The sequence below is a fragment of the Gracilinanus agilis genome, chromosome 2 (genome assembly GCF_016433145.1).
Source record: "Gracilinanus agilis isolate LMUSP501 chromosome 2, AgileGrace, whole genome shotgun sequence".
Lineage (NCBI taxonomy): Eukaryota > Metazoa > Chordata > Mammalia > Didelphimorphia > Didelphidae > Gracilinanus > Gracilinanus agilis.
Window position 1 is genome coordinate 633930701 of NC_058131.1, and position 26156 is coordinate 633956856.

At 34.3% G+C, this 26156-nt stretch overlaps 1 protein-coding gene across 1 annotated transcript in view; it reads left to right on the forward strand.

Annotated features, from left to right (window-relative positions):
- PLPP4 (phospholipid phosphatase 4) overlaps positions 1-26156 on the forward strand; it is a 247841-nt gene that overhangs the window by 132541 nt on the left and 89144 nt on the right. The window contains exons 5-7 of the mRNA XM_044660190.1: positions 17279-17369; positions 21816-21879; positions 22980-23104. Of these exons, the coding sequence (XP_044516125.1) occupies positions 17279-17369; positions 21816-21879; positions 22980-23104 (280 nt within the window). The remainder of the gene's footprint in view (positions 1-17278; positions 17370-21815; positions 21880-22979; positions 23105-26156) is intronic.

Sequence of the window (26156 nt, forward strand, 5' to 3'; positions counted from 1 at the left end):
AGAGTTGTTTTGATTTGCATTTCTCTAATTATTAGAGATTTAGAACACTTTCTCATGTGCTTATTGATACTTTTGATTCTTTTATCTGAAAATTGCTTATTCATGTCCCTTGCCCATTTATCAACTGTGGAATGGCTTGATTTTTTTATACAATTGATTTAACTCCTTGTATATTTGAGTAATTAGATCCCTGTCTGAGTTTTTCGTTATAAAGATTTTTTCCCCAATTTATTGTTTCCCCTCTGATTTTGGTTGCATTGTTTAGTTTGCACAAAAGCTTTTTTAATTTAATATAATCAAAATAATTTATTTTACATTTTGTAATTTTCTCTAATTCTTGCTTGGTTTTAAAATCTTTCCTTTCCCAGAGATCTGACAGGTATACTATTCTGTGTTCACTTAACTTATTTATAGGTTCCCTCTTTATATTCAAGTCATTCACCCATTCTGTATTTATCTTGGTGTAGGGTGTGAGATGTTGATCTAAACCTAATCTCTCCCATATTGTTTTCGAAATTTCCCAGCAGTTTTTGTCAAATAGTGGATTTTTGTTCCAAAAGTTGGGCTCTTTGGGTTTATCATACACTATCTTGCTGATGTCACTTACCCTAGGTCTATTCCACTGATGCTCCCTTCTGTCTCTTAGCTAGTACCATACCATTTTGATGACTGCTGCTTTATAGTATAATTTAACATCTGGAGTGCTAAGCCACCTTCCTTCACATTTTTTTTCATTATTTCCCTTGATATTCTAGATATTTTGGTATTCCAAATGATCTTTGTTATAGATTTTTCTAATTCAGTAAAAAAGTTTTTTTTTGTAATTTGATAGGTATGGCACTAAATAGGTAAATTAATTTGGGTAGAATGGTCATTTTTATTATGTTAGCTAGTCCTACCTATGAGAAATCAATGTTTTTCCAAATGTTTAGATCTAGTTTTAATTGTTTGGTAAGTGTTTTGAAGTTGTTTTCATATAATTCCTCTGTTTGTTTTGGTAGATAGATTCCTAAGTATTGTATATTGTCTCAGGTGATTTTTAACATTGTTTCTCTTTCTACCTCTTGCTGCAGTGATTTGTTGGAAATATATAGAAATACTGATGATTTATGTGCATTTATTTTGTATCCTGCAACTTTGCTAACGTTGTTATTTCTAAAAGCTTCTTAGTTGATTCTCTAGAATTTTTTAAGTAGACCATCATATGATCTGTAAAGAGTGATAGCTTAGTCTTCTTATTGCCTATTTTGATACCTTCAATTTCTTTTTCTTCTCTAATTGCTACTGCTAGTGTTTCTAGTACATATGGTAGGATTTTGGTTTCTAATCCACTCTGCTATTTGCTTCCGTTTTATGGGCGAGTTCATCCCATTTACATTCAGAGTTATAATTAACAGTTGTATATTTGTCATCATTTTGGTATTCTCTCCTAGTTCTACCCCTTCTACTTACACTATTTCCTTTTAAACCAGTGGTTTGCTTTAAGCCAGTAACCCTTGTTCCCTCCCTTGATTTACTTCCCTTTCTGCCCCCTCCCTTATTTTTCCCCTCTTTTTATTTTTAAGGCCCAATGAATTCCCTCCCCTTTCTTCTCCCCTCCCTCTTTTGACCTCCCCACTCCCATGCTCCCCTTGGTTTATCCCTTCTGACTTTCTCAGTAGGGTTAGATAGAGTTTTATATCCCAATGGATATAGCTATTCTTCCCTCTCAGGGTTAATTACACTGAGGGTAAGGTTTAAATATTACCTCTTAATGCTCTCTTCCTCTCCTTCTTATAATAGTATTCATCCCTTCCCCTTCCCATGCCCTCTTTGTGTGTAATGGAATATCCTATTTTTCTTATTCTTGCAAATTTTTCTTGGTGTCCTCTACTATTCACCCCCCTCTTTGCCACCCCCCATATCATCTTAGACCATTTAGTAATCCAACCTCTCCCTTTGAATAATTCTTCTAATTACTAAAATAGTGAACACTATAATAGTGAATAGAGTTCACTACAGAGAATTATACATAACATTTTTCCAGATAGGAATACAAATAATTAGATCTTATTGAAGCCCTTAAAGAGGCAAATTTAAAAAATAAGAATTTTCTTACTTTCCCTTCTGTTTCATATTTACCTTTTCATGTTTCTCTTGATTTTTGTGGTTAGATATTGAACTTTCCATTTAATCCTGGTCTTTTCTGTGCAAATACTTGGAAATCATCTATCTGGTTGAATGCCTAAACTTTCCCCTGGAAGCATATAGTCAGTTTTTATGGGTGGGTGATCCTTGGTTGTAGACCCAGTTCTCTTGCCTTTTTGAATATCATATTCCAAGCCTTGTGGTCTTTTAGTGTGGAGGCTGCCAGATCCTGTATGATTCTGATTGTTGCTCCTTGATATCTGAATTGTCTCTTTCTGGCTTCTTGTAAAATTTTTTCTTTTAATTGGAAGCTCTTGAATTTGGCTATTATATTCCTGGGGGTTGTCATTTCAGGTTCTAGATTAGAGGGTCATCTATGGATTCTATCAATGTCTATATTTCCCTCTTGTTGTAGAACTTCAGGGCAGTTTTGCTGAATAATTTCTTTTAATATGGAGTCCAAATTTTTTATTAATTTCTGCTTTTTTCAGGAAGACCAATGATTCTCAAATTGTCTCTTCTAGACTTGTTTTCTTGATCTGCCAATTTCTCATTGAGATATTTCATGTTTCCTTCTATTTTATCAGTCTTTTGACTTTGTTTTATTTGTTCTTACTGTCTTGAGAGATCATTGGCTTCTACTTGCCCAGTTCTTTTCTTTAGAGACTGGTTTTCTGCTATAAGCTTTTTATTTTCCTTTTTGGTTTGGTCTATCCTGTTTTCCATCTGCTTGATTTTGGTCTCCAATTTGTTATCAGTTCTTTTGATTTGGGGGCATCTTTTTTGAATTGCCAAATTCTAGCCTTTAGAGATTGGTTTTCCTTTTCAATCTGGTTGTTTCTAGTCTTTGATTTACTTGCCTCACTTTCCAATTGCAAAATTCTGCCTTTAAACTATTATTTTCTTGCCAGATCTCTTCCATATTTCTCATAATCTCAGATTTGAGCACTTCAAGACCTTGTGACCCGTTTTCATTTTTTTGGGAAGGTTTGGATATGGTTATTTGTTTGTTCTCCTCTGCTCTTTGCTCTGTTGTCTGGATTTTTTCTGTGTAAAAGTTGTAGAGTATTAATGGTTTCTTCTTAATTGTTCTTTTCTGGGGTTCCTGAGTCTTGCTTGCCATTTTTAGCCCAGAGCCCTCTCAGCTTTATCCTCACACAGAGGTTCTGTCTGCGCTCTTTAGGCTCCCGAGGTCTCAGATCTAGTTGTTCTCAGGGTCAAGCCTCCTGGTGGTCCCCTTGCTTGTTCTTCTGCCTGAAGCTCCTTTAACAGTCTCAGGGCGCTGATTCCACAGTCATGCACCCCTCTGCACTGGGTCCACACTCAAGGTCTGCTCCTGCTCTCAGGATCCGTGTCCTGCCTGCTTTCAAGGTCTGTGTTAAAAGTTTGCACATTCTTTAGCCTCTTGGGATCTTTAGTCTTGCTACTCTCAGGAGCAGGCCCTGTTGAGCTGCCAGTGACTTAATGGATGCCCCAAACTTGCTCTAACTTTTTTGCACTGGCTTTGACACTGAAGGTGGTGTGTGTGGGGGAGGGGATTGCTCAGCTCGCATTTTAGTGAGAGCTGTTTCACCCCTTTATAGCATGGAAATGCCCTGATCCCATGTACCTTCAATGCTGAGCCCTGTTGTGACGTCCCTTCGTTAGTCTGGATTTGTTTTTATGTCTTCTTGAGGAGTCATATATGCGTAGTTTAGGAGAAGTCCAACAGCTGCTTTTTACTTTGCCACCATCTTAACCCAGAACTGGAGCACAGATTTCTATCTTGCCTTACAGAGAAGTAGAAGAAGAAAAAGACAAGGGAAGTTGGGGAGTAATAAAAGGGAGGGGGATCTGGGAGGGGGTTACAAAAAGCAAAATACTGGTGAGAAGGAATAAAGTAAATAGGAGTAGAGCAGGATCTAAAGGGGAAAATAAGATGGAGGCCAATGCACAGTAATTATAATGCTTAAGGTGAATGGGATTAACCCAACCATTAAATGGAAGCAGATAGCAGAGTGGATTAAAAACCAGAATCCTACTATAGGTTGTTTACAAGAACCACATTTGATGCAGGGTGATATACACAGATTCAAGGTAAAAGGCTGGAATAGAATATATTATGCATCTTCTAAAGTAAAAAAAAATCTGGCAGCAATCATGATAAAGCCAAAGTAGAAATTGATCTGATTAAAAGAGATATGGAAAGAAATTACATTTTGTTAAAAGGTATATAATCAATGAAGAAATATCATTACTAAACATTTTTGCACCAAATGGTATAGCAACTAGATTTCTAATGGAAAGATTGAAGGAGCTCAAGGAGGAAGTAGATAGTAAGACCATACTAGTGGGGGATCTTAACTTTCCCCTCTGAGAACTAGATAAATTGAACCCAAAAATAAATAGGAAAGAAGTAAGGGACGTAAATTAAATGGTAGAAAAATTAGAGTTAATAGCTATCTGGAGAAAACTAAACAGGGATAAAAAGGAATATACCTTCTTCTCAGCAGTACAGGGTACATATATAAAGATCAACCATGTACTAGGACATAGAAATATTGCAAACAAATGGATAAAAGCAGAAATAATAAATGCCACTCTTTCAGATCATAACGCAATAAAATTATAATTAACAAGGGTCAATGGAAAGGTAAATTTAAAGTTAATTGAAAATTAAATAATCTAATTCTTCAAAACAGATGTATGAAAGAAGAAATCAGAGGAATAATTACAGACTTCATAAAAGAGAATGACAATGAGGAGATGTCATATCAAAACCTATGGGATGAGGGTAGCTGGGTGGCTCAGTAGATTGAGAGAGCTAGACCTAGAGACAAGAGGTCCTAAGTTCAAATCTGACTTCAGACACTTCCCAACGGTGTGACCCTGGGCAAGTCATTTGACCCCCATTGCCTAGCCCTTACCACTCTTCTGCCTTGGAACCAAAATATAGTATTAATTCCAAGACAGAAGGTAAGGAGTTTAAAAAAAATAGAAAACCTATGGGATACAGCCAAAATAGTAGTCAGGGGAAAATTTATATCACTGAGTGCCTATACCAACAAAATAGAGAGGGCAGAGATCAATGAATTGGGTTTGCAACTTAAAAAATTAGAAAAAGAACAAATAAAAAATTCCCACATAAAATCTAAATTTGAAATCCTAAAAATTGAAGGAGAAATCAATAAAACTGAAAGTAAAAGAACTGTTGAACTAATAAATAAGACTAGGAGCTGATAGTTTGAAAAAAATATTTAAAGTACTAGTCAATCTAATAAAAAAAAAGATCAAATTAACATTATCAAAGATGAAAGAGGCAATCTCACCTCTTATGACGAGAAAATTAAGGCAATCATTAAGAATTATTTTGTTCAATTATAATGCAATAAATAGGACAATCAGGCGACATGGGTGAATATTTACAAAAACATAAATTGCTCAGATAAACAAAAGAGGAAATAGAATTCTTATACTATCCCATATAATAAAAAGAAATTAAACAAGCCATCAAGGAACTTCCTAAGAAAAAATCCCCAAGGCCAGATGAACTTACAAGTGAATTCTATCAAACATTTAAAGAACAACTAATCCCAATTCTTTAGAAATTATTTGACAAAATAAGCAAAGAAGGAATTTTACCAAATTCTTTTTGTGACACAAATATGGTACTGATTCCAAAGCCAGGCAGACCAAAAACAGAGAAAGATAATATAGACTAATTCTCCTTAATAATCATAGATGCAAAAATATGAAATAGAATACCAACAAACAGACTCCAGGAAATGATCACAAAGATTATTCACTATAATCAGGTGGGATTCATATCAGGAATGCAAGCATAGTTTAAGATTAGGAAAAACATCCACATAATTGAACATATCAACAACCAAACCGACAGAAACCACATGATTATCACAATAGATGCAGAAAAAGCCTTTGACAAAATACAACATCCATTCCTAATGAAAACACCAGAAAGTATTGGAATAGAAAGGTTATTCCTCAAAAATAACAAGTAGTATTCATTTAAGACTATTAGCAAATATCATCTGCAATGGGGACAAGTTAGAAGCCTTCCCAATAAGATCAGGAATGAAGCAAGGATACCCATTATCACCTCTTTTACTTAATATTGAACTAGAAACATTAGCAGTAGCAATTAGAGAAGAAAAAGAAATTGAAGTGATTAAAGTAGGCAATGAGGAGACTAAACTATTGCTCTTTGCAGATGATATGATGGTATACTTAAAGAAGCCCAGATAATCAACTAAAAGGCTAGTGGAAATAATTAACAACTTTAGTAAAGTTGCAGAGTACAAAATAAATGCACATAAATCATGAGCATTTCTATATATTTCCAACAAAACTCAGCAGCAGGAGTTAAAAAATGAAACTCTATTTAAGAGCACTCTAGACAACATAAAATATTTAGGAATCTATCTGCCAAAATAAACACAGGAATTATACAAACACAACTACAAAACACTTTTCACAGAATTAAAACTTGATCTAAACAACTGGAAAAACATTAACCGCTCCTGAGTAGGATGAACTAATATAATAAAAATGACCATCCTACCCAAATTAATCTACTTATTTAGTGCCATACCTATCAAACTACTAAGAAACTTTTTTATAAAATTAGAAAAAAAATATAGCAAAGCTCATCTGGAAAGACAAAAGATCAAGGATATCAAGTATAATAATAGCAAAAAAATGTGATCAGTGGATTAATCTTGGGGTAAGTGACATCAACAAGACATTGTAAGATAAACCCAAAGAGCCCAATTTTGGAGACTAAAATCCACTAATTGACAAAAACTGTTGGGAAAATTGGAAAACAATATGGGAGAGATTAGGTTTAGATCAGCATCTCACACTCTACACCAAGATAAATTCAGAATGGGTGAATGACCTGAATATAAAGAAGGAAACTATAAGTAAATTAAGTCAACACAGAATAATATACTTGTCAGATCTATGGGAAAGGGAAAAATTTAAAACCAAGCAAGAGTTAGAAAAAATTACAAAATGTAAAATAAATTATTTTGATTATAATAAATTTAAAAGTTTTGTACAAACAAAAACAATGCAACCAAAATCAGAAGGTAAACAACAAACTGGGAAAAAATCTTTATAACAAAAATTCTGAGAGAAATCTAATTACTCAAATATACAAGGAGCTAAATCAATTGTTTAAAAAATCAAGCCATTCCCCAATTGATAAATGGACAAGAAACATGAATAAGCAATTTTCAGGTAAAGAAATCAAAAGTATTAATAAGCACATGAGAAAGTGTTCTAAATCTCTAATAATTAGAGCAATACAAATCAAAACAACTCTGAGGTATCACCTCACACCTAGCAGATTGGCTAAAATGAAAGAAGGGGAGAGTAATGAATGCTGGAGGGGATTTGGCAAAATTGGGACATTAATGTATTGCTGGTGGAGTTGTGAACTGATGCAACCATTCTGGCTGGCAATTTGGAACTATGCTGAAAGGGCTTTAAAAAAATGCCTGCCCTTTGATCCAGCCATACCATTGTTGGGTTTGTACCCCAAAGAGATCATAAATAGACTTGTATGAAAATATTTATAGCTGCGCTTTTTGTGGTGACAACAAATTGGAAAAGGAGGGTATGTCCTTCAATTGGGGAATGGCTGAACAAATTGTGGTATATGCAGGTGATGGAATACTATTGTGCTAAAAGGAATAATAAACTGGAGGAATTCCATGTGATCTGGAAAGACCTCCAGGAACTGATGCAGAGCGAAAGGAGCAGAGCCAGAAGAACATTGTACACAGAGACTGATATACTGTGGTAAAATCAAATGTAATGGACTTCTGTACCAGCAGCAATGCAATGACCCAGGACAGTTCTGAGGGATTTATGGAAAAGAACTCTACCCACATTCAGAGGAAGAACTACAGGAGAGGAAACATATGAGAAAAGCAACTGCTTGAACGCATGGGCTGAGGTGGACATGATTGGGGATGTAGACTCGAAACCACCACACCAATGCAACGAGCAACAATTTGGAAATAGGTCTTAATCAATGACACATGTTAAAACCAGTGGAAATGTGCATCGGCCATGGCTGGGGGGAGGGAGTGCGAGGGGTGAAGGGGAAAGTGTGAGTATGAATCATGTAACCATGTTAAAAATGAATATTAATAAATGAGAACATTAATATTCTATTGGGGCTGTGAATAGATCCAATAATTTTAGAGTGTAATCTGAAATTATGCCCAAAGAGTTATATTCCTTTTGGCCTAGCAACACCACTTATTAGGTTAATTTCCTAAGGTGATCACGGAATGAGGAAAAGAACCTATATATTCTAAAGTATTTATAGGAACTCTCTTTGTGGTGGAAAAGAACTAGAAACTGAAGGGATGCCCATCAATTTAAAAATGGCTAAATGGATTGTGGCATATAATTATGATAGAATACTACTGCATGGTAAGAAATGGCAAGCAGGTTAATTTTTAAAAATGGAAAAGATATATCTGAAATTATGAAGAATTAAACAAGCAGAACCAAGTGAATATTATATATAGTAACAGAAATATTGCTTGAATTATGACTGGTATATATTCATCTCCAGATAAAGAACTGATAAATAGAAATAAGTAATACATTTTTATATATATATATATACACACAAATTAAATGATGCCTTCTCTAATGAGGGACGGAAGAGAGGAAGGGAGTTACCTGAGTATTTTAATGTAATAAATGAATAAATTTAAATTAAAAAGAAAGACTTGCTCACATTTTTCCCAACTCTTTTCAAATTACAAAAATTACTTTTTCCCTTGAAACCAACTCTCCCTACTGAGGGACAATGTAGGCCACTCATTTGGAAAGGAAAAGGAAGCCTTAGTATTTATCAATTGACAACTTTGGATAATTTGTTCTCATATGCTATATCTCTTCCCAAAGTAGTTCAGTTCACCAACTACTTTTTCCAGAAATTAAAAAAATGTGATATGAGTCCTGGCAATCCTTGGGAAATGGACTCATATCTGTAGGATAGACGTAGATCACCTTGTCCTTATCTTCTTCTGCCCTGGGAGTACCTACTGTATAGACTCAACACAAAGAATCACTGACTACTGGGCAGATGGTCAAAGACATTTTTGAACTCATGGCAAGGCAAGGAACTAAATCTTAGTTCTTTTATTCAAAGCCTATGAGTTCACACCCAGCCCAATTTTTTGGGGGATTTTCTCCCCTGCCATCACTACTTATAAGACACACAGCTCCTCCATTAGGTTACTGATGACCTCTATCTCTGAGAGAATCATTTTCCAAGATTGCTCTTGAAAAGATCAGGCATTGTCAAGGTGGATTTTGGAAACATCTCATATCTCACTTTTACAGTGGGAATGCACTGGTCCTTGCCCTGATTTTCTTTTCTTTTTTCAGATTTCTTTTCTTCAGATTTGAGACTGTCCAGAGTTGAATTTCTCATGATCTATCTCACATTTAAAGGTTCAGTATTTTCTTGATGCTCTTTACCACATTGCCCTCTCCGTCTTTCTTATGTAAGTTTCAGTATGAGTTATCAATTGCAAGGTGTTTGAGCATTAAACCTCCATTTTGGTGCTTGCAGTATTCTATCAGGATTATAGGTTGAACCTAGTTCCAAAAATGGTGACATTCCAGAAATATGTCACATCTAGACATACCCAGTGTGTTGGTATTTGTTTTCTCACTGTCACATATAATTTCCTCCAAGAACTCCAGGCTTTACAAATGTAACCCATTTCCCATTCACTCTGGAATTCTCTTGGATTACGGAATTCAAATATTGGGGTATAATGGAAAGAGGACTGCAGTTAGTATCAGAAGACCCGGATTTGAATCTTATTTCTATTACTACCTGTAAAATGGCCTTGGTTAAATAAGTTCATCATTCTTAGTACTTTTTCCTCCTGGTAAAAATGAAGGATTTAGATCAGAAGGCTTTTAAGGTTGCTTTCTATAACCCAAATCTATAATTTTAATTAATTGATTGATTAGATTTATTTTATTTATAATATAATTAACCTAATTTAATTAAACTAATTAAACTAATTAAATTAATATTAATAAATAATAAAATAATAGTTTTAATTAATTCAATTTAAGTGGACTTTAATTTGTTTGAGTACCAACCTCAGGAACTCTGTGAACCTTTTATAAAATGAGTCCCAACATGTTGGCGGACCAGGACAAGAAGCACATATTTCTTTTTCTTTTTCTTTTTCTTTTTCTTTATTTCTTAGAAAATTTTTTCCATTGTTCCATGATTCATGTTCTTACTCTCACCCCTATCTTTCCCCCCCTGTAGCCTACCTGCATTTTCACTGGTTTCTTCAAGTGTCATCCATCAAGACCTATTTCCATTTTATTGGTAGTTTCCTAGGGTGGTCGTTTAGAGTAAGAAGCATATTTTTAAAGTAAAAAAGAAAAATCCACTGAGAGATATTCATGAGTAAGAGAATGAAGAAATGCTCAAATACATTATGAAAAGATTGCAATGAGTTTTCTCTATCTCCCCAGTGAACTAGGCAGAAAGAAAATCTAAGAATACTATCTACAGAAAGAGACTGTTGTTTGTTCTTCATTAAAAAAATTACTTTAAAGTACTTTTCCATGATTCCATGATTCATGTTTTTCCTCTCTCCTTTTCCCTCTTCCTCCCAGAGCCATTCTACTGGGTTATACATGTATTATCACTCAATGCCTAATTCTATATTATTCATTTTGTAATAGAGTAATCTTTTAAAAATCACAACCCCACATCCTATATCTATATAAACAAGTGATAAATTACATATTTTTCTTCTGTGTTTTGACTCCCATAGTTCTTTCTCTTGATGTTGGTAGCATTCTTTCTCATAACTCCCTGAGGATTGTCCTGTATCGTTGCATTGACATTAGTAGTAAAGACAATTACATTTGATTATTCCACAGTGTTTCACTTTCTGTGTACAATGTTCTCCTGGTTCTGCTCATATCGCTCCACATCAGTTCATGGAGATCTTTCCAGTTCATGTAGAAATCTTCCAGTTCATCATTCCTTATAGCACAATAGTATCCATCACCATCATATACCACAGTCATTCCCCAGTTGAGGGACATCCCCTCATTTTCCAATTTTTGCTCCCACAAAGAGTGCAGGTATGAATATTTTTGAACATTTTTCATTATTATCTCTTTGGGAGTACAAACCAAGTAGTGGTATTGCTGGACAAAAGTATATGCATTCTTTTAAAGCTCTTTGGGCATAATTCTAAATTATCTTCCAGAAGGGTTGGATCAGTTGATTTTTTATAGACTTGACTTAGTTGCTTATATATTTGGGAAATTAAACCTTTGTAAAAGATTTTTGTTGTAAAATTTTCTGGAAGTTCGTTACTTTCCTTCTAATTTCAGTTGCATTGGTTTTGTTTCTACAAAACCTTTTTAATTTAATATAATCAAAATTATTCATTTTACATCTTGTAATATTCTCTATTTTTCACTTGGTCTTAAATTCCTTCCTTTCCCACAGATCTAACAGATATATGTTCACCAATTTTATTCATGATTTTACTCTTTATATTTAAGTCATTTGCCTATTTTGAATTTATCTTGGTATAAGATATGAAATGTTCATCTAAATCTGATTTTCCCCATATTGTTTTCCAGTTTTCTCAGCAGTTTTTGTCAAATAGTGACTTCTTGTCCCAAAAGCTGGAGTCTTTGGGTTTATTGAACAATAACTTGCTAAGGTCATTTACCCCAATTCTATTCCATCAAACCACCCTTCTATCTCTTAGCCAGTACCAAATTGTTTTGATGATTACCTCTTTATAGTACAGTTCACATTTTTATCATTAGTTCCCTTGATAGTCTTGATCTTTTGTTCTAGATGAACTTTGTTATAATTTTTTCTAATTCAATAAAAAAACTTTTTTTGGTATTTGATATGTATGGCACTGAATAAGTAAATTAATTTAGGTAGGATGCTCATTTTTATTATATTAGTTTTAATCAATACTTTTCCAGTTGTTAAGATCTAGTTTTATTTGTGTGAAAAGTGTTGCGTTCATACATTCCTGAGTTAGTTTTGGCAAATAGATTCCCAAATATTTTATATTATCTAGAGCAGTGATGGGCAAACTTTTAAAAGAGGGGGCCAAAGGAAAGGAAATGCTCATCTGTCAGTCTGTTTCTAAGGCAACTTTTTCGAAGTTTCATTGTATTGTATCCTACTCATTGTATTCGTCAGATTAGGAATAATGTCATGTGGCCAAATTGAACATTTCAGGGTGCATCTGGCCCGTGGGCTATAGTTTGCCCATCACTGATCTAGAGGGATTTTGAATGGAGTTTCTCTTTCTAACTCTTGCTGCTGTTTTGTTGGAAATACATAGAAATGCTGGTGATTTGTGTGGCTCTATTTTGTACCCTGCAACTTTGGTAAAGTTATTAATTATTTCCACTAGATTTTAGTTTATTTTCTAGGATTCTCTAAGTATACCATCATGTAATCTTCAAAGAGTGATAGTTTAGTTTCCTCATTGCCTACTTTAATCTCTTTGATTTCTTTTCTTCTCTAATTGCTACTACTAGCATTTCTAGTACAATATTAAATGGTAGTGGTGATAATGGGCATCCCTGCTTCATTCTTGATTTTACTGGGAAGGACTTCTAACTTGTCCCCATTACAGATGATTCTTGCTGATAGTCTTAAGTAAATACTGCTTATTATTTCAAGGAATGGCCCTTTATTCCTGTACTTTTCAGTGTTTTCAATAGGAATGAGTGTTATATTTTGTCAAAAGCTTTTTCTGCATCTTTTAAGATAATTAGGGTTTTGTTTTTTTTTTTTGGTTGTTGATATGGTCAATAATGTGGATGGTTTTCCTAACATTAAACCAGCCCTGCATTCCTGGTATAAATCCCACCTGGTCTTAATGAATAATCTTTATGATGACTTGCTATTATAGTCTCTTTGCTAGTATTTTATTTAAGATTTTTTCATCTATGTTCATTAGGGAAATTGGTCTATAGTTTTCTTTCTGTGTTTTTGGTCTTCCTGACTTGGGACTAACTACCATATTTATGTCATAAAAAGAATTTGGTAAGACTCTGTCATTGCTTATTTTTTCAAATAGTTTATATAATATCAGATTAATTGTTCTTTGAATGTTTGCTAGAATTCAGTTGTGAGTCCATCTGGCCCTGGGGATTGTTTTCTTAGGGAGTTCCATAGTGGCATGTTCAACTTCTTTTCCTGATATGGGTTTATTTCCTCTTTTGTTAATCTGGGCAATTAATATTTTGTAGATATTCATGCATTTTACCCAGATTGTCATATTTCCTGTCATAGAATTGGGCAAAATTATTCTTAATAATTACCCTAATTTCCTCTTCCTTGAAGGTGACATCACCTTTTTCATTTTTGATACCATTGACTTCATTCTCTTCTTTTTGATGAAGATAATTTTAAAAATTAGAAAAATTTTTAAAAATAATTTCACAAATATTTGTTTTTTAAAGGACCAGCCCCTAATCTTATTTATTAGTTCAGTAGTTATTTTACTTTCAATTTTATTAATTTTACCTTTGATTTTTATGATTTCTAAATTAGTTTTTATCTGGCATTTTTTCATCTGTTCTTTTCCTAGTTTTTAAAATTGCATGCCTAGTTCATTAATTTCTTCCCTCTCTGTTTTGTTGATATAGGCACTCAGGGATATAAATTTTCCCTGGACATCTGCTTTGGGTGTATACCATAGATTTTGATATGTTGTGTCCTCATTTTCATTTTCTTCAATGAAATCAGTAATTGTTTCTTTGATTTGATTTTTGAACCACTAGTTTTGAAGAATTAGATTATTTAGTTTCCATTTAATTTTAAATTTGCCTCTCCACGAACCCTTATTAATTATGATTTTTATTGCAGTATGATTTCAGTATACTTTTGTCCCTTCACTTCTTTTTTCTAATGAACAGTTATGTAATTGTGGTTTATTTTGTATCAGGTAACCTCTTCCTTAAAATCATTTTCTGACTCAGATACTCCTCCCTTTCTTCTTCTTCTTTATCCTGATCCACTATCCTCTTTATTTTATTCTATAAATTTCATTATAATCAATCTATTTTCTTTTTTTGTTTTCCTATCTATCTGTCTATCTGTCAATCTATCTGTCTGTCTGTCTGTCTGTCTATAGTTTTCCTTGGCCAATTCAAAGAAGATTGTGGATCAGAACCATCCTTTCCTCTGAAACCCTGTTTTTGTTTTTAATGACCTTCACCTTCACTTTTCCAATTACATTTTTTAGTTTCTTTCCTTTCTTTCATTCTATATGGCATTTCTTTTTACATAACCAAGTCCAAATCTTTTCTCTCTATGTTTTCTTAATGATCTTTAGACAAAACAAAACTTCTAAGAGTCAATCCTTCTATCTAGTTGTTTGTCTACCTAATCACTGGATCACCATCTAAACTTTTTAAGCATTTTAATCTTATTTACTTTTTATGAGATTTTTATAAGATTTATAATTGTACGAATACTATGTATTTCAAAAAATTTTCAATTCTACTTTGTTCAAGAGTAACATTTGAAAGTCATCAATATAATTTAAAATCCATTATTTCTATGGGATCATGCTGAATTTGGCAGGATAGATTATTCTGAGATCCAGGTCTAAGATGTATTATATTTCAGTATACTGTATTCCATTTTTTCCATTTCTTACAAAAATGAATAGATTTATACAAGACAGTAATTACTAAAATTGTTTGATACTAGTTTAAAAAAATATGAGGGTAAAAAACCCAAAATAAACCTTTTTTAATTTAGTGAAAAATAATTTATGGTAAAAGAATATTAGTAGAAATTTCCAGAAGAAGGAAACAAAATTAAATAACCATAGATATAAGCCCAAGAAAAGGGGAGGAATAGACACAAGTCTTATATCCCAAGTGGTTTAAATTTCAATATAGAATTAAAAAAAGTGGTGTCTTTAATTATGTTTTTGTGCAAGATTCCTCCCCTTTTTAGATTCTTCTATTCTCTGAATATTATTCTAAATGTGTAGAAGTTTGAACAGAGTTCTCTAGGATTTGTAGGAGCATGATAACAATTCATATAACCATTCATACAGAATATATAAAGTGAAAGAAAAGTGCTTCTTATTTTAATTAAAGCAGTGGATCAGTAAATTGCTGGAACATATTCAGCATACCCATCTCTGTGTGTATGTGGAATAGATGCTTTTGATGGACATACATGGGACCAAATTTGAGTCAGAGGAGGTAGTCAAGTTGGATGACATCTGAAGAACTGCACAATATTTTCAATAAACTGCTTATAATTGAAAAAGACCAACTCTTTAATGTTAATATTCTCCTAATAGCTTTATATTACTATAAATCATGGTACAACATGATCATAGATAAAGTAAAATTACAAATAATTGAAAGGGGAAAGGAACTCACATGATGAATTTAGTCATAGGATATCATCACCAATGACTTGTATCAAATCTTAATGAAAGACATTATTTAGGATATGTATGAACTTAAAAGAGCATGAAGGAGCCAGGAAGCAAGAAAGAGAGACAATAGATGGATAAATCAAGTGATCAATCATTTTTCCTGAAATACTAAAAAGAACAAGTGGAAAGGCTCTTTAATAATTGGTAATTTCTTTACTGAAGATTTATGGGAAAGAATCTCATACTATGTCAAGACATGGAGAAGTTGAATTGGTAGGGTGTTCATACTATTGACTACTTCATAAACTAAACTACTATGAGAAGAGGATGGGAAAAAAATCTAAATAACTAGTGACTGTGTGTCAACTAGAAGAATAAGATGTAAAAGGATGAGGAAATAAATAGGAAGAATTCAAAAGTGAGAACCCATTTGAATGGGTTTTTATAAGAAGTGCTTAAAAGAGAAACTGTTGATGAGAAGTTTAAATAGGTAGTTTATGATTGGGAACATGGGATAAATTACAAAGACTGAGCCCAGAGACGGCAAGCATCTGCTTGTCTATATACATTTCTAAAGTTGTTAATATGCCTATCTTTGTAGATACACCTGATCAAACTGGGATGGGAAAAAGATGGACATATTCCTTATAGTTGTGCTATCCTGACCTGAAGGATTCTTTGATCAAAGGGTATGGTAGTTTAGAAGTATTGAATGCACACACATCCCCTTTTGTTTCATTTAATAAATATTTATTGAGTGCTTTATTCCTCATCTTGGACTATTTTTATTCATTTGTTTTTTGATTGGAGGAGTTGGAAAAGTCAGACAAGGGCATGGGCTCAATTCTATAGTAGAGGAGACAGTCACATTCACTAATTTCCAGAGAGAGAGAGAGAGAGAGAGACAGACAGACAGACAGACAGACAGACAGACAGACAGACAGACAGACAGACAGAAAGAGACAGACAGAGAAAGAGAGAGATACAGAGAAGGAAAAATTAATTAATTGATTATAACTGTGACATAAAATTTACTTTAAGGTGGCCCAGAGCGACAAGCCTGAGACCTGAGTTCAAATCCTGACTCTGATGCTTACTAGCTGTGTGACCCTAGGCAAATCACAAAAATCACATAACCCAGTTTGCCTCAGTTTCCTCCTCTGTAACAATGAGTTGGAGAAGAAAATGGCAAACTACTCCAGTATATTTGCCAAGAAAATCTCAAATAGAGTCACAAAGGATCAGATATTGACTGAAACAAGTGAACAAGAAAATGATATAAAGTGTATTGAAGTTAAGAAAGATAAGAGCCAGGAACAGGGAGATAGAGAAGATAGTCATGTTTGAAGCATTTTTATTCCTTTGACGATGGAAATCACAGGTGGAGTTCCTGGCAAAAGATGAGTCATCACAATTATGGATTAATCATTTTGACTTTAAAAGCTACCATTTTAAGTGTGGCTTCCAGCAATTACAAATCAATTACAACCCACAATTAGGTCTATGACTTTTTAAAGTCTTCACACTGCTCTATGTAAGGATATATAAATCATCCTACTTTGCTTGAGGTTACTAATTCAATAAAAATTATTCAACTGGTCAGTCTAATGAAGTTAACTGGAACAATCAGCTATTTTGACTGTAATCTGACATTCATCTGAGTGATGATTTGTGATTTCTTGCAGGCAATCTCTTTTCTCACACCACTGGCAGTCATTTTTGTGGTGAAAATCATCCGGCGAACTGATAAGACTGAAATTAAAGAGGCCTTTTTAGGTAAAGTATGAGTTGTTTACTTTCAGTGAAGAAGCAGAAATCAATTAGTTCATGATTAGATGCAAAGAATCTCAAAACATACACAGCTTAGATTTTTTTTCCTGGTCTGGGAAAGTATGTAAAACAAGATGTCTATTTTCTCTGTTTAAAGAGTGACCAGTGGGTAACAATATTTTCTGTCCTCGTTTGTTCTTACTGTTTGTTGCCCCAAACATATGAGAACCAGATTCTGTTCATGTGCAAGCCATGTATTATCATGGTATTTTTTTGGACAAAAATAACCCTTTGCAACAAGGAAAATGTTATTGAATGTCTTTGTTATTGAAGTATGTCTTTTTTAGTATCTTTTCCAATGATAAATGGCCATTCTGGAGAACTTACAAGCCAATTTAGAAGACTAAATGCCCATTATCTGGATGATAAAATAGTTGATTAAGAAGAGTAAAAAAAAAACACAAATAAAATCAACACTAACTTCTTTGACCCCTTCCCTTCTTCTTCTATCCTCTTCTCGAAAATACTTAGTTTTAAAAACTTATCTTATTTAGTTCTAAGGGCTTAAGTTTATTAAGTTCTAAAGGCTTAAGTCTCATTTGCTCATCATGAATATATTTATTCCATAAATATTTATTAAATGTCTATTATTTGTAATGCACTGTATTCAAACAGTTTATTTGCTTTAGTTCCTGACCATTTGATACAATTTGTCTATTTTTGTCTCATGTCCCTAGTTTTTACCATTACTAGTATACTTCTGAGAATTTGTTGAATTTGGAAATAGTTAAGCCATTCTAGTTATTTTCATCAGTCAGAGAAATTGAATTGAATTTATTATTTGGAAATTCATTCATCATTCAGTAATTAATCCCAATTCTCTCCCAAACCATGTTTTTTTCTTGTCATAAAGAACCAATTTTTAAAACATGATAAAAATTGTGAGAGAATATTTACCTTATATTAAGTATACAGGTTTAATTATGGTTTCCATGACAAGCTCCGTGCTGCAGATTATGTCTATTGTTTTTTAATAACAGGGGCATAATCACAATGGAGATAAAAAGTTTGGAGGGCAGTGTTCAGGAAAAGAATTGGGTTTACTTTTTTCTGGATATGAAATTTCCTGGATTACTAGAAAATGTCTATATGTGGGATATCATGACTTGGATTTACTGGGCATTGAGGACATAGTGATTAGTGGCTCCAATGGTAAATCTAACATTTCCCCCCTCAACTATCTTACATATTCTTCCGTGGGCCCCTAAAAAGAAGAAATGCTATTATTTAAAAGAATTTTCTTTCTTTTTGCCTTTTATGATTATTCTTATAATCCATTACCTTCCTTTGGTGGTGGGCTATTCATGTGGCAGTATTACACAATTACTTTCCCCAGACCTTTTCACTCTCAACTTAAATCTTCCTTAGCTTGACATTTTGGAATTGAACACTATATATAATTTGTTTCCTACATCTTAAAATAGTAGACTGTATCATTGCATATTCTGTTTTCCTGACTAAATAGAAATCTGTTTTATAAAAAATGATTAAGGGCTTTGCTCTAAGCCTAGTTCTTATCTCTTCATTTTAGGATGACTAAGAGAAATCTATACATACAAATATATACATGTATAAAGCAAACAAATATACTAAGATCTCTCTAAAGGGGCTCAAATGGCTCTACGTACTGGATTGTCTGTTTAAATTTTAACTTTAAAAATTCTATGAATAAGAATAGTCTCATTTAACATGTATTTTCTCAATTCAATAGACTTTGCCCCAACTCACAAATCCTGGGCCCAATACCTTATCTCTACTTATAAAATGGAAAACCTTTAAAACTCTGGTGTTAGTGAACAGAGCTTACATCTGTCGTATAGAATCACCATATAATATTGAGCATTACTGCTTAGAGCTGAGTTTCAAGAAAAAAGATTTAGCCTGTAGTTTATCTGATCAGTTTAAAGAACAAAGCAATGAAAATGAAAGTCCTGCACTAATTTTCCAGTAATACAAGTAACCTTCTCATGGTATATTATTGGCCACACACAAAGGATAAATCAATCTTGTGCTGATTTTGAATTTGTTTCATGTGTTAATTCCTTTCCTTTAAATGGTATTGCTGTAAGAGGTTAAAAAGATTAGTCTTTCTGAACTACATTATTGTTAACTAACAAGAATAAGGGAATATCTAGTAGGGAATTTTCTTGCCTTATATTCACTTGCGCTCCCTTTGGGAGACTAATCCTAGTAAGACCATTTCTTCAAAATCAATAAGAAGCTTCTATTTCAATCCAATCTCGATTGTATCACACAGAGAAAAATATTAATTGCTTTTTAGGACAGTGAGTTGGCTTCTGTAGGTCCATCTAGCACCAACAGGCATCTCCACTCCAGTGTTCCACTATCATTTCTCAGAGGAAAGCACTTTGGGCAGATTTTGGCGGACTTCACAGTTGTTGGTTTCTGCTAAATTGTCCAGAAAGTGGCAGCTTGTAACTGTTCATGAAACATGCCCTTGCAAGAAAAAGACATCCAAACCTATAATATTAAGGGATATGTGCAGTGAATAGGCTCCTTTTGGACATCCGTGAAGTTCCCCAAGATTTATTTTGTGACATATTGACCCTGCAGTTATAAAATCTGTGATGCTAGGTGGGCCTGAGTCAAGGAATAGTTAGGAAAGCTCAATGGTTTTCTTGACAAGAAAAGGCCACCCATCTTTCAAGAGGACCTCAGGGATCTGTCTTAGAAACACTGTAGATGTCATGCAAATAAATGAGTAGAGGAGGAGAAAGTGGAGCCAACAACTAAAAAGAATTCATCCTCATGGCTCCATGGCCTATTCTGTAGACTTCTCAGTAGAGTGAAGAGAAAAGATGTCTTTTGTTTAGTAGGAGCCTGTGTTGTGCTGAAAATAAATTAAAAAATTGACTCAGAGTTCTTACACAAATGCTATTTATGCATCCCATTTGCCTGCTCAGGTTTTTTTTTAAACTTTTGACAACATCACTACATGGCTGACTCATGTTCCACTCCTGATCCCAGTTGGCCTTTACCTCCTTCTCTGCCACATTCACACGTGGCCAGTCACCATCTGATACGTGGATTATTTATTTTCCTTTGGCAAATGTACTAGTCTAATAGGTCCCTTCCAAGCTCTCATTCTATTGACTTTAATTCATTTGTCTTGCTTTGTTAATCAAATGTGATTCTCTTTCTCACCTCCATGCTTCTGAACTTAGAGTGTGTCATCCATTAGGTGACACTAACCCTAGAAGAATAATTTTATGTCTGTCTGAAGTCTACTTCAACCTCCCCTCCTTCCCCTACAAACTAAGCTCCACCTCGCTGTGCATTGCACCATATTCTTATCGGACAGACTTTGGAGAGTCTTTAAGAATTAATATTTGCCTTAGGAGAATCATGGCTTACAATCTTTATTATTCAACATATAAATGGAAAGTTTTATTACTCATCAAAGGCATTTGATCTTTTATAAAATTAGTCTTAATCACTGGACGTTTTATATAATCCCTCTAAAACTATTGAGAAGGCATGAGAGGTATTGTTCTGAGATGCCACTGAAGAAGGGGAAAGTTCTTTTAATCATGCCAGTAGCAGCATCCTTTGGGAAATGTGTTGTTATTCTAATAAAATCCTTCTGAGCTTCTTGGGGAAAATTCTTTTGCAGTATTGTTTGAATAAAATATTTTAGCAATTCCTTCTGTTTTGTGCATAAAAGGAATCACACAGGCAAAATATTTTGACATCCATAACCAATCTTCTAGATTATTTTTCTTTGCAGAGGCAGAGATATGGGTGGGGGACAGATGGACAAATGGTGGAGGTAGTGGCAGTGATGGAGGGTGATGATATAGTCAGAAATGAGATAGTAGCATGGGGCCAGTGGTGCTTTCTGAAGTGCTATTGCAACTACTGCTGGCCTAGTTTGGAATTATGCTTAAGTAGGTTGTCAGGGGAAAATAAAAAGGAATGTGTCTTGCTACCAATAAAAAAAAACCTCTGAATATGCTGCAGTAGTCAATCAATTTGAATAAAGCCAAGTAATGATAGATGGGTTCTTTTATGAATTTGAGGATTGTAGGTGAGTAAGAACAGGAAATTTGGCATCAAAAGGACAGGGAATTTGATAAGATACATACCAATATTTGGGCTTAATTATATTTCACTTCCATGAGCCAAATCTTCTAAATGAGAGGAATTTCCATCTCTCTTAATATGCTCTGAATTTAGCCTTTAGTTAGTAAATAATAGTAATAATAATTTTAAAATCAGGGTTTTTCTTCTTTTTCTGTCCCTGGGGGAATTAATTTAACACACAAAGTTCTAAGACCATAAATTAAGTAATAGTGAACTAACAGTTATTTTTTTTTTTGCTCATTCTTAGCCAGGTTGTTATTTTTCTGTCTGTTTGGTTTTGTTTTGTAGCGGTTTCCTTGGCTCTAGCTCTGAATGGAGTCTGCACAAATACTATTAAATTAATAGTTGGAAGGTAAGTCCCAAAATGTTGGAAACAGTGACTTTAACTATTGAGGTGATTTAAAGCAAACTTGTTTAATGACACCACAATTTAATCTTTGATCAGAATATACTGGGAAAAGATCTGTAGCTTTTCTGACAAGCTAAAGAAGAGGCCATTTGGGACTGGATCCTTGGCAATTAAGTTCAACAATCTTTTATTTATTCAGCAGGCCTCTTTGCTGTCCATCCTCAGGTTCATTTTGAATTTTGAGGAAGCCTAACAATCTAGAGTTTGTTTCCTACTGAGCCACAAAGGCTGCTTAAGTCCAAGAAAATCCTTCTGAGTCACTTTGGGCAAATTCTTTTGCAGTATATTTTGGTTAGCATATTCAAATAGTTCCTTCTATTTTATTTGACAGGCTAGCTATAGAAGTAAATTTTTTATGCACTTATAAGTCTCCTGAAGTCCTATCTTTGTGCAGACAAGGACCTACCAATGGCTTTCACTAGAACTCAACTTGATTGCTCATTTCAGCCCTCCATATGCAATAATGCTAATTGTTTATTACTCTACCAGGGACAGTTTGGAGATTGGAGTTTTCCATTGTGTTCATAGAAGTTTGCCATTCATCCCTTTAAACAAAACTGAATATTTTGGCTTGCTTAAATTTTTAAAGAAATGTTATGGAGGTAAACCTATCCACAGAGTCCATTAAGGAAAAAAAAGTCTTTGTATTGGGTAACAAGAATTTCACCACAAGTCTCTAAAGGAGAGCAGAAGAAACTATTTCTAAGACATTTGGGGTTCTCTCAGTCAGACTGAATAAATTCTAGCATCATGACGAACAAGATGTGGAATCTAGGAGCAAATGGGGATGTGAGAAGCTCAGCTATCATGAATGCATCATCAACTTCCTCCAGTGTTCCAAATATGGAGAACAAAAGCTTAATTAAAGGACTCTGTAGAGAGAATAATCCACAGGGATACAAAAGAAACATCATATTTTTTACTGGCATAAGGGATTGGATCACCAGCTTTCGGGGGAGGCAGGGGCAGGGAGAGGTGTGGGTAGGAGGCACATTTACAATGGCAGTTTTTCATATTTAAAATATCCATGGTGTTTTTTGTAGACCTCGTCCCGATTTCTTTTACCGCTGCTTTCCAGATGGAGTAATGAACTCTGAAATGCACTGCACAGGTGATCCTGATCTGGTGTCTGAGGGCAGAAAGAGCTTTCCCAGCATCCACTCTTCCTGTAAGTTGATCTGTCCGTGACTTTGTCACTTTTGCTCTCTTTATTCCCTCTGGTCATGTTTTCTGATGAATCCATAAAAGAGCTTGTGGTAAAAAAAAATAAGAATTTTTTTTATCAGAAGGCAAAAGATAGCTAACCTTACCAACTGTGTATGAAGCCCTTGCAGATAAATCTGATGAAAGATATGTGATTGGAGGTAACCAATCTACAAGGAAGGTGTTTTTCAAGTTTCTGTTCTCCACCAGAACCAAATAAGCATTTCAGGATTCTAGCTTTATGCTGTGTTTTCTGTAGTCTTAGTCGTTTTCAAAACAATAGTAGTTTGTCATTCTCTCCACCTTATTCCTTCACCATCTTCTTTATTACACAGATTAATGTAGTCTTCTTGCAAGTTGAGTCTTAAAGAATATACGGAATATATAATAATAGAGAGTGGTGGCTCCAGAGTACTAAGTACAAAAAAGTGTCAATATTTAAAAGCATATTGTTATTCATGATAGGCTTTGATTTGATTCACATTTTCTGAAATGAAGTTTGGAGCTTGCTAATATAGACGTTGTTTGTATGGGAGAAATGAAAGGCAATCTGTCTTTCTTCACTGATCCTGCTTTTGATAGCTCCCAATTTCCACTGCCACTGAGTCAACAACTATTCACTAACCAGGATCTCTGCTCTTACCTACTCTGAGGAACAACATGATTATTTGATATTTCCAGCAATATTTGACATTTGGAAACAAAAAAGCTGTCATTATCGTACATGGGTTATTGTCTCCCCCCATTATTATAAAAAGTATTTTCTGAATTGTAATCAGATTTGCCAAGTTCTGTCAACTAATTCTCATATTCATGGAATAGAGAAACTTCACCATTTTGGTTGTCCATTTCTGGGTGCTTTCAACCTTATTAATCAGAGATATTTGTTAGCTGAATGATTTCCATCTCTGTTCACCTTAATGTTGTAGCTGGTTTTTGACAGAATTTTAGGATTTTGAATCATTATTTCTCTCTAAAATTGATATTCTAGAATAAGTTAAGGAAATACTTTGCTACTTTAGTGCTCTATTTTTCTTCTCATTAAAATGTGAATGCTAGTCTATACAAGGTTTATATCAGATGTTCAAAATATGAGCTTGAAAATATTTGGATTTTAAGATTTAAGAAAGATGCAGAGATAATATGTCACAACATTTGGGCATCTATATTATCTCTACTGTTTCTAATAATGACAAATAACACATAATGTCTGACCTGTGTAGCACTGAATGCTCATCTTGGAATTTTGGTCATTCCAAGATATTGTGGTATGTGTTAAAAATATCTTATCCATTTGGAATTGGTCTTGTATTAAAAAAGATAGAATTTTTAGGAATGAGTTGATAATAGATCTGCTAGTTTCTTCTGTAGTCAGACATTTGGCTTGGATTATTGTGTTCAGCTCTAGCTACCACATTTTCCCTTATTTTCTGTCCTGTTTTATTCTGTTTCCTTTCCTTCCCAGATCTCCCAGTTTCTCCAGGCTGGAAGTATTGTGGCCACTTATGGGCTCAATACCATTGGAGATTGGATCAGTTCCATTTCTGACCTGGGCTAATCACCCCTCTTTTAGGCAGTCTGGTAGACCTTTGCTCCGAGAGGCTCCCCACATTGGTGCTAGACAGTATGCACATCTGGTCATCTTTAGTCATGTCGCTCAGAACTCTAAAACTCAAAAGCTACAAACCATAACTCGATCAAGAGCAGGGATTATAGGCAGGTGCAGCACACTCTGTGGTACCAAAGGTGTAAAGTGTTCATTGGGGGTGATGAGACTGGCAAAGTGCCCTACAAGATCAGTTAATGGAACTATGGTTGCTTAGTCTGCAAAGAGAAAAACAGTGGGCATATGGGATAACTTTCTTCTAATATAAGAGGGCTGCCATGTAGAGGAGAGATTGGACTTGTTCCATATGGTTCCAGAGAACAGAATTCAGAACAATGGGTGGGAGTTGCAAAGAAGCTAATTTAGGCTTGACATCGGAGGAGGGAGTGAACCTTCCTAAAAATGAGAGTTTTTAAAAAGTGAAATGGACCACCTCAGAGGGAAATATGTCCTCCCCCAATCAAGCATAGAATGATTGTTAATTAGCCAGTTGGCTTTTTGTTTATTAATTTTTTTTGTCTTTGGCTTCTTACAACTCTAATATCTTATGATTCTCTGTTTCTCTGAAATTTCTGAATTTCCCACTCCATTATCTGTTATGATTAAAATGATAATTTGAAATAGGAAGTCTTGGCTTTAATAATAACATTTGTATACTTTGGGGCATAATTTGGATGTTGGCGGAATTGAAAGGTCCTTGAATAGTAGTCTCCTGTGCTCCTGCCTACTCTCCTGTCTCTTGTCCTTGAGGTTAATAATGACACACTCTTCTCTTGACCATGTTCTGGAAGCTGTGTGGTACAGTTAAAAGAGTCCTGGACTTGGAGCCATGAAGACATGAGTTCAGATTGCTCCTCTGACACTTGCTAGCTATGTGACTTTGGGTATTTTATGTCTCAGTTTCCATATCTGTACAATGATTTCATAGCCTTTATGGTTCCTTCTGGTTCTAAGCCTATGATGTGTGCATTGATTAATTCATTTTTTATTTAAAAAATTTTATGAAGAAAATTTTTCCATGGTTATATGATTCATGTTCTTTCCCTCCCCTCCTCTCACCCCTTTTCCATGGCTAAGACGCAACTCCACTGGGTTTTACATGTGCCATTGATGCATTGATCAATTGTTGCTCAAAAAAGGTAAATGATAACAGAAACAAAGCCTGCTGTGAAAAACCTGGGCAGCACCTTCAGAAAGATAGTTTCAAAGATTTATTTAAAATTTAGTGTCTTTTTGTTACATCAGAACTTATGAAAGAAATAGATCAGAACTATGAGTAAAGAGCCGGCAAGCTATCATTAAAGAGACACTTACAGTCAGGCTCAATAATTTCAAACAATGGCTTTTCTTAAACTTGCAGGTACACACACACACACACACACACACACACACACACACACACACACACACA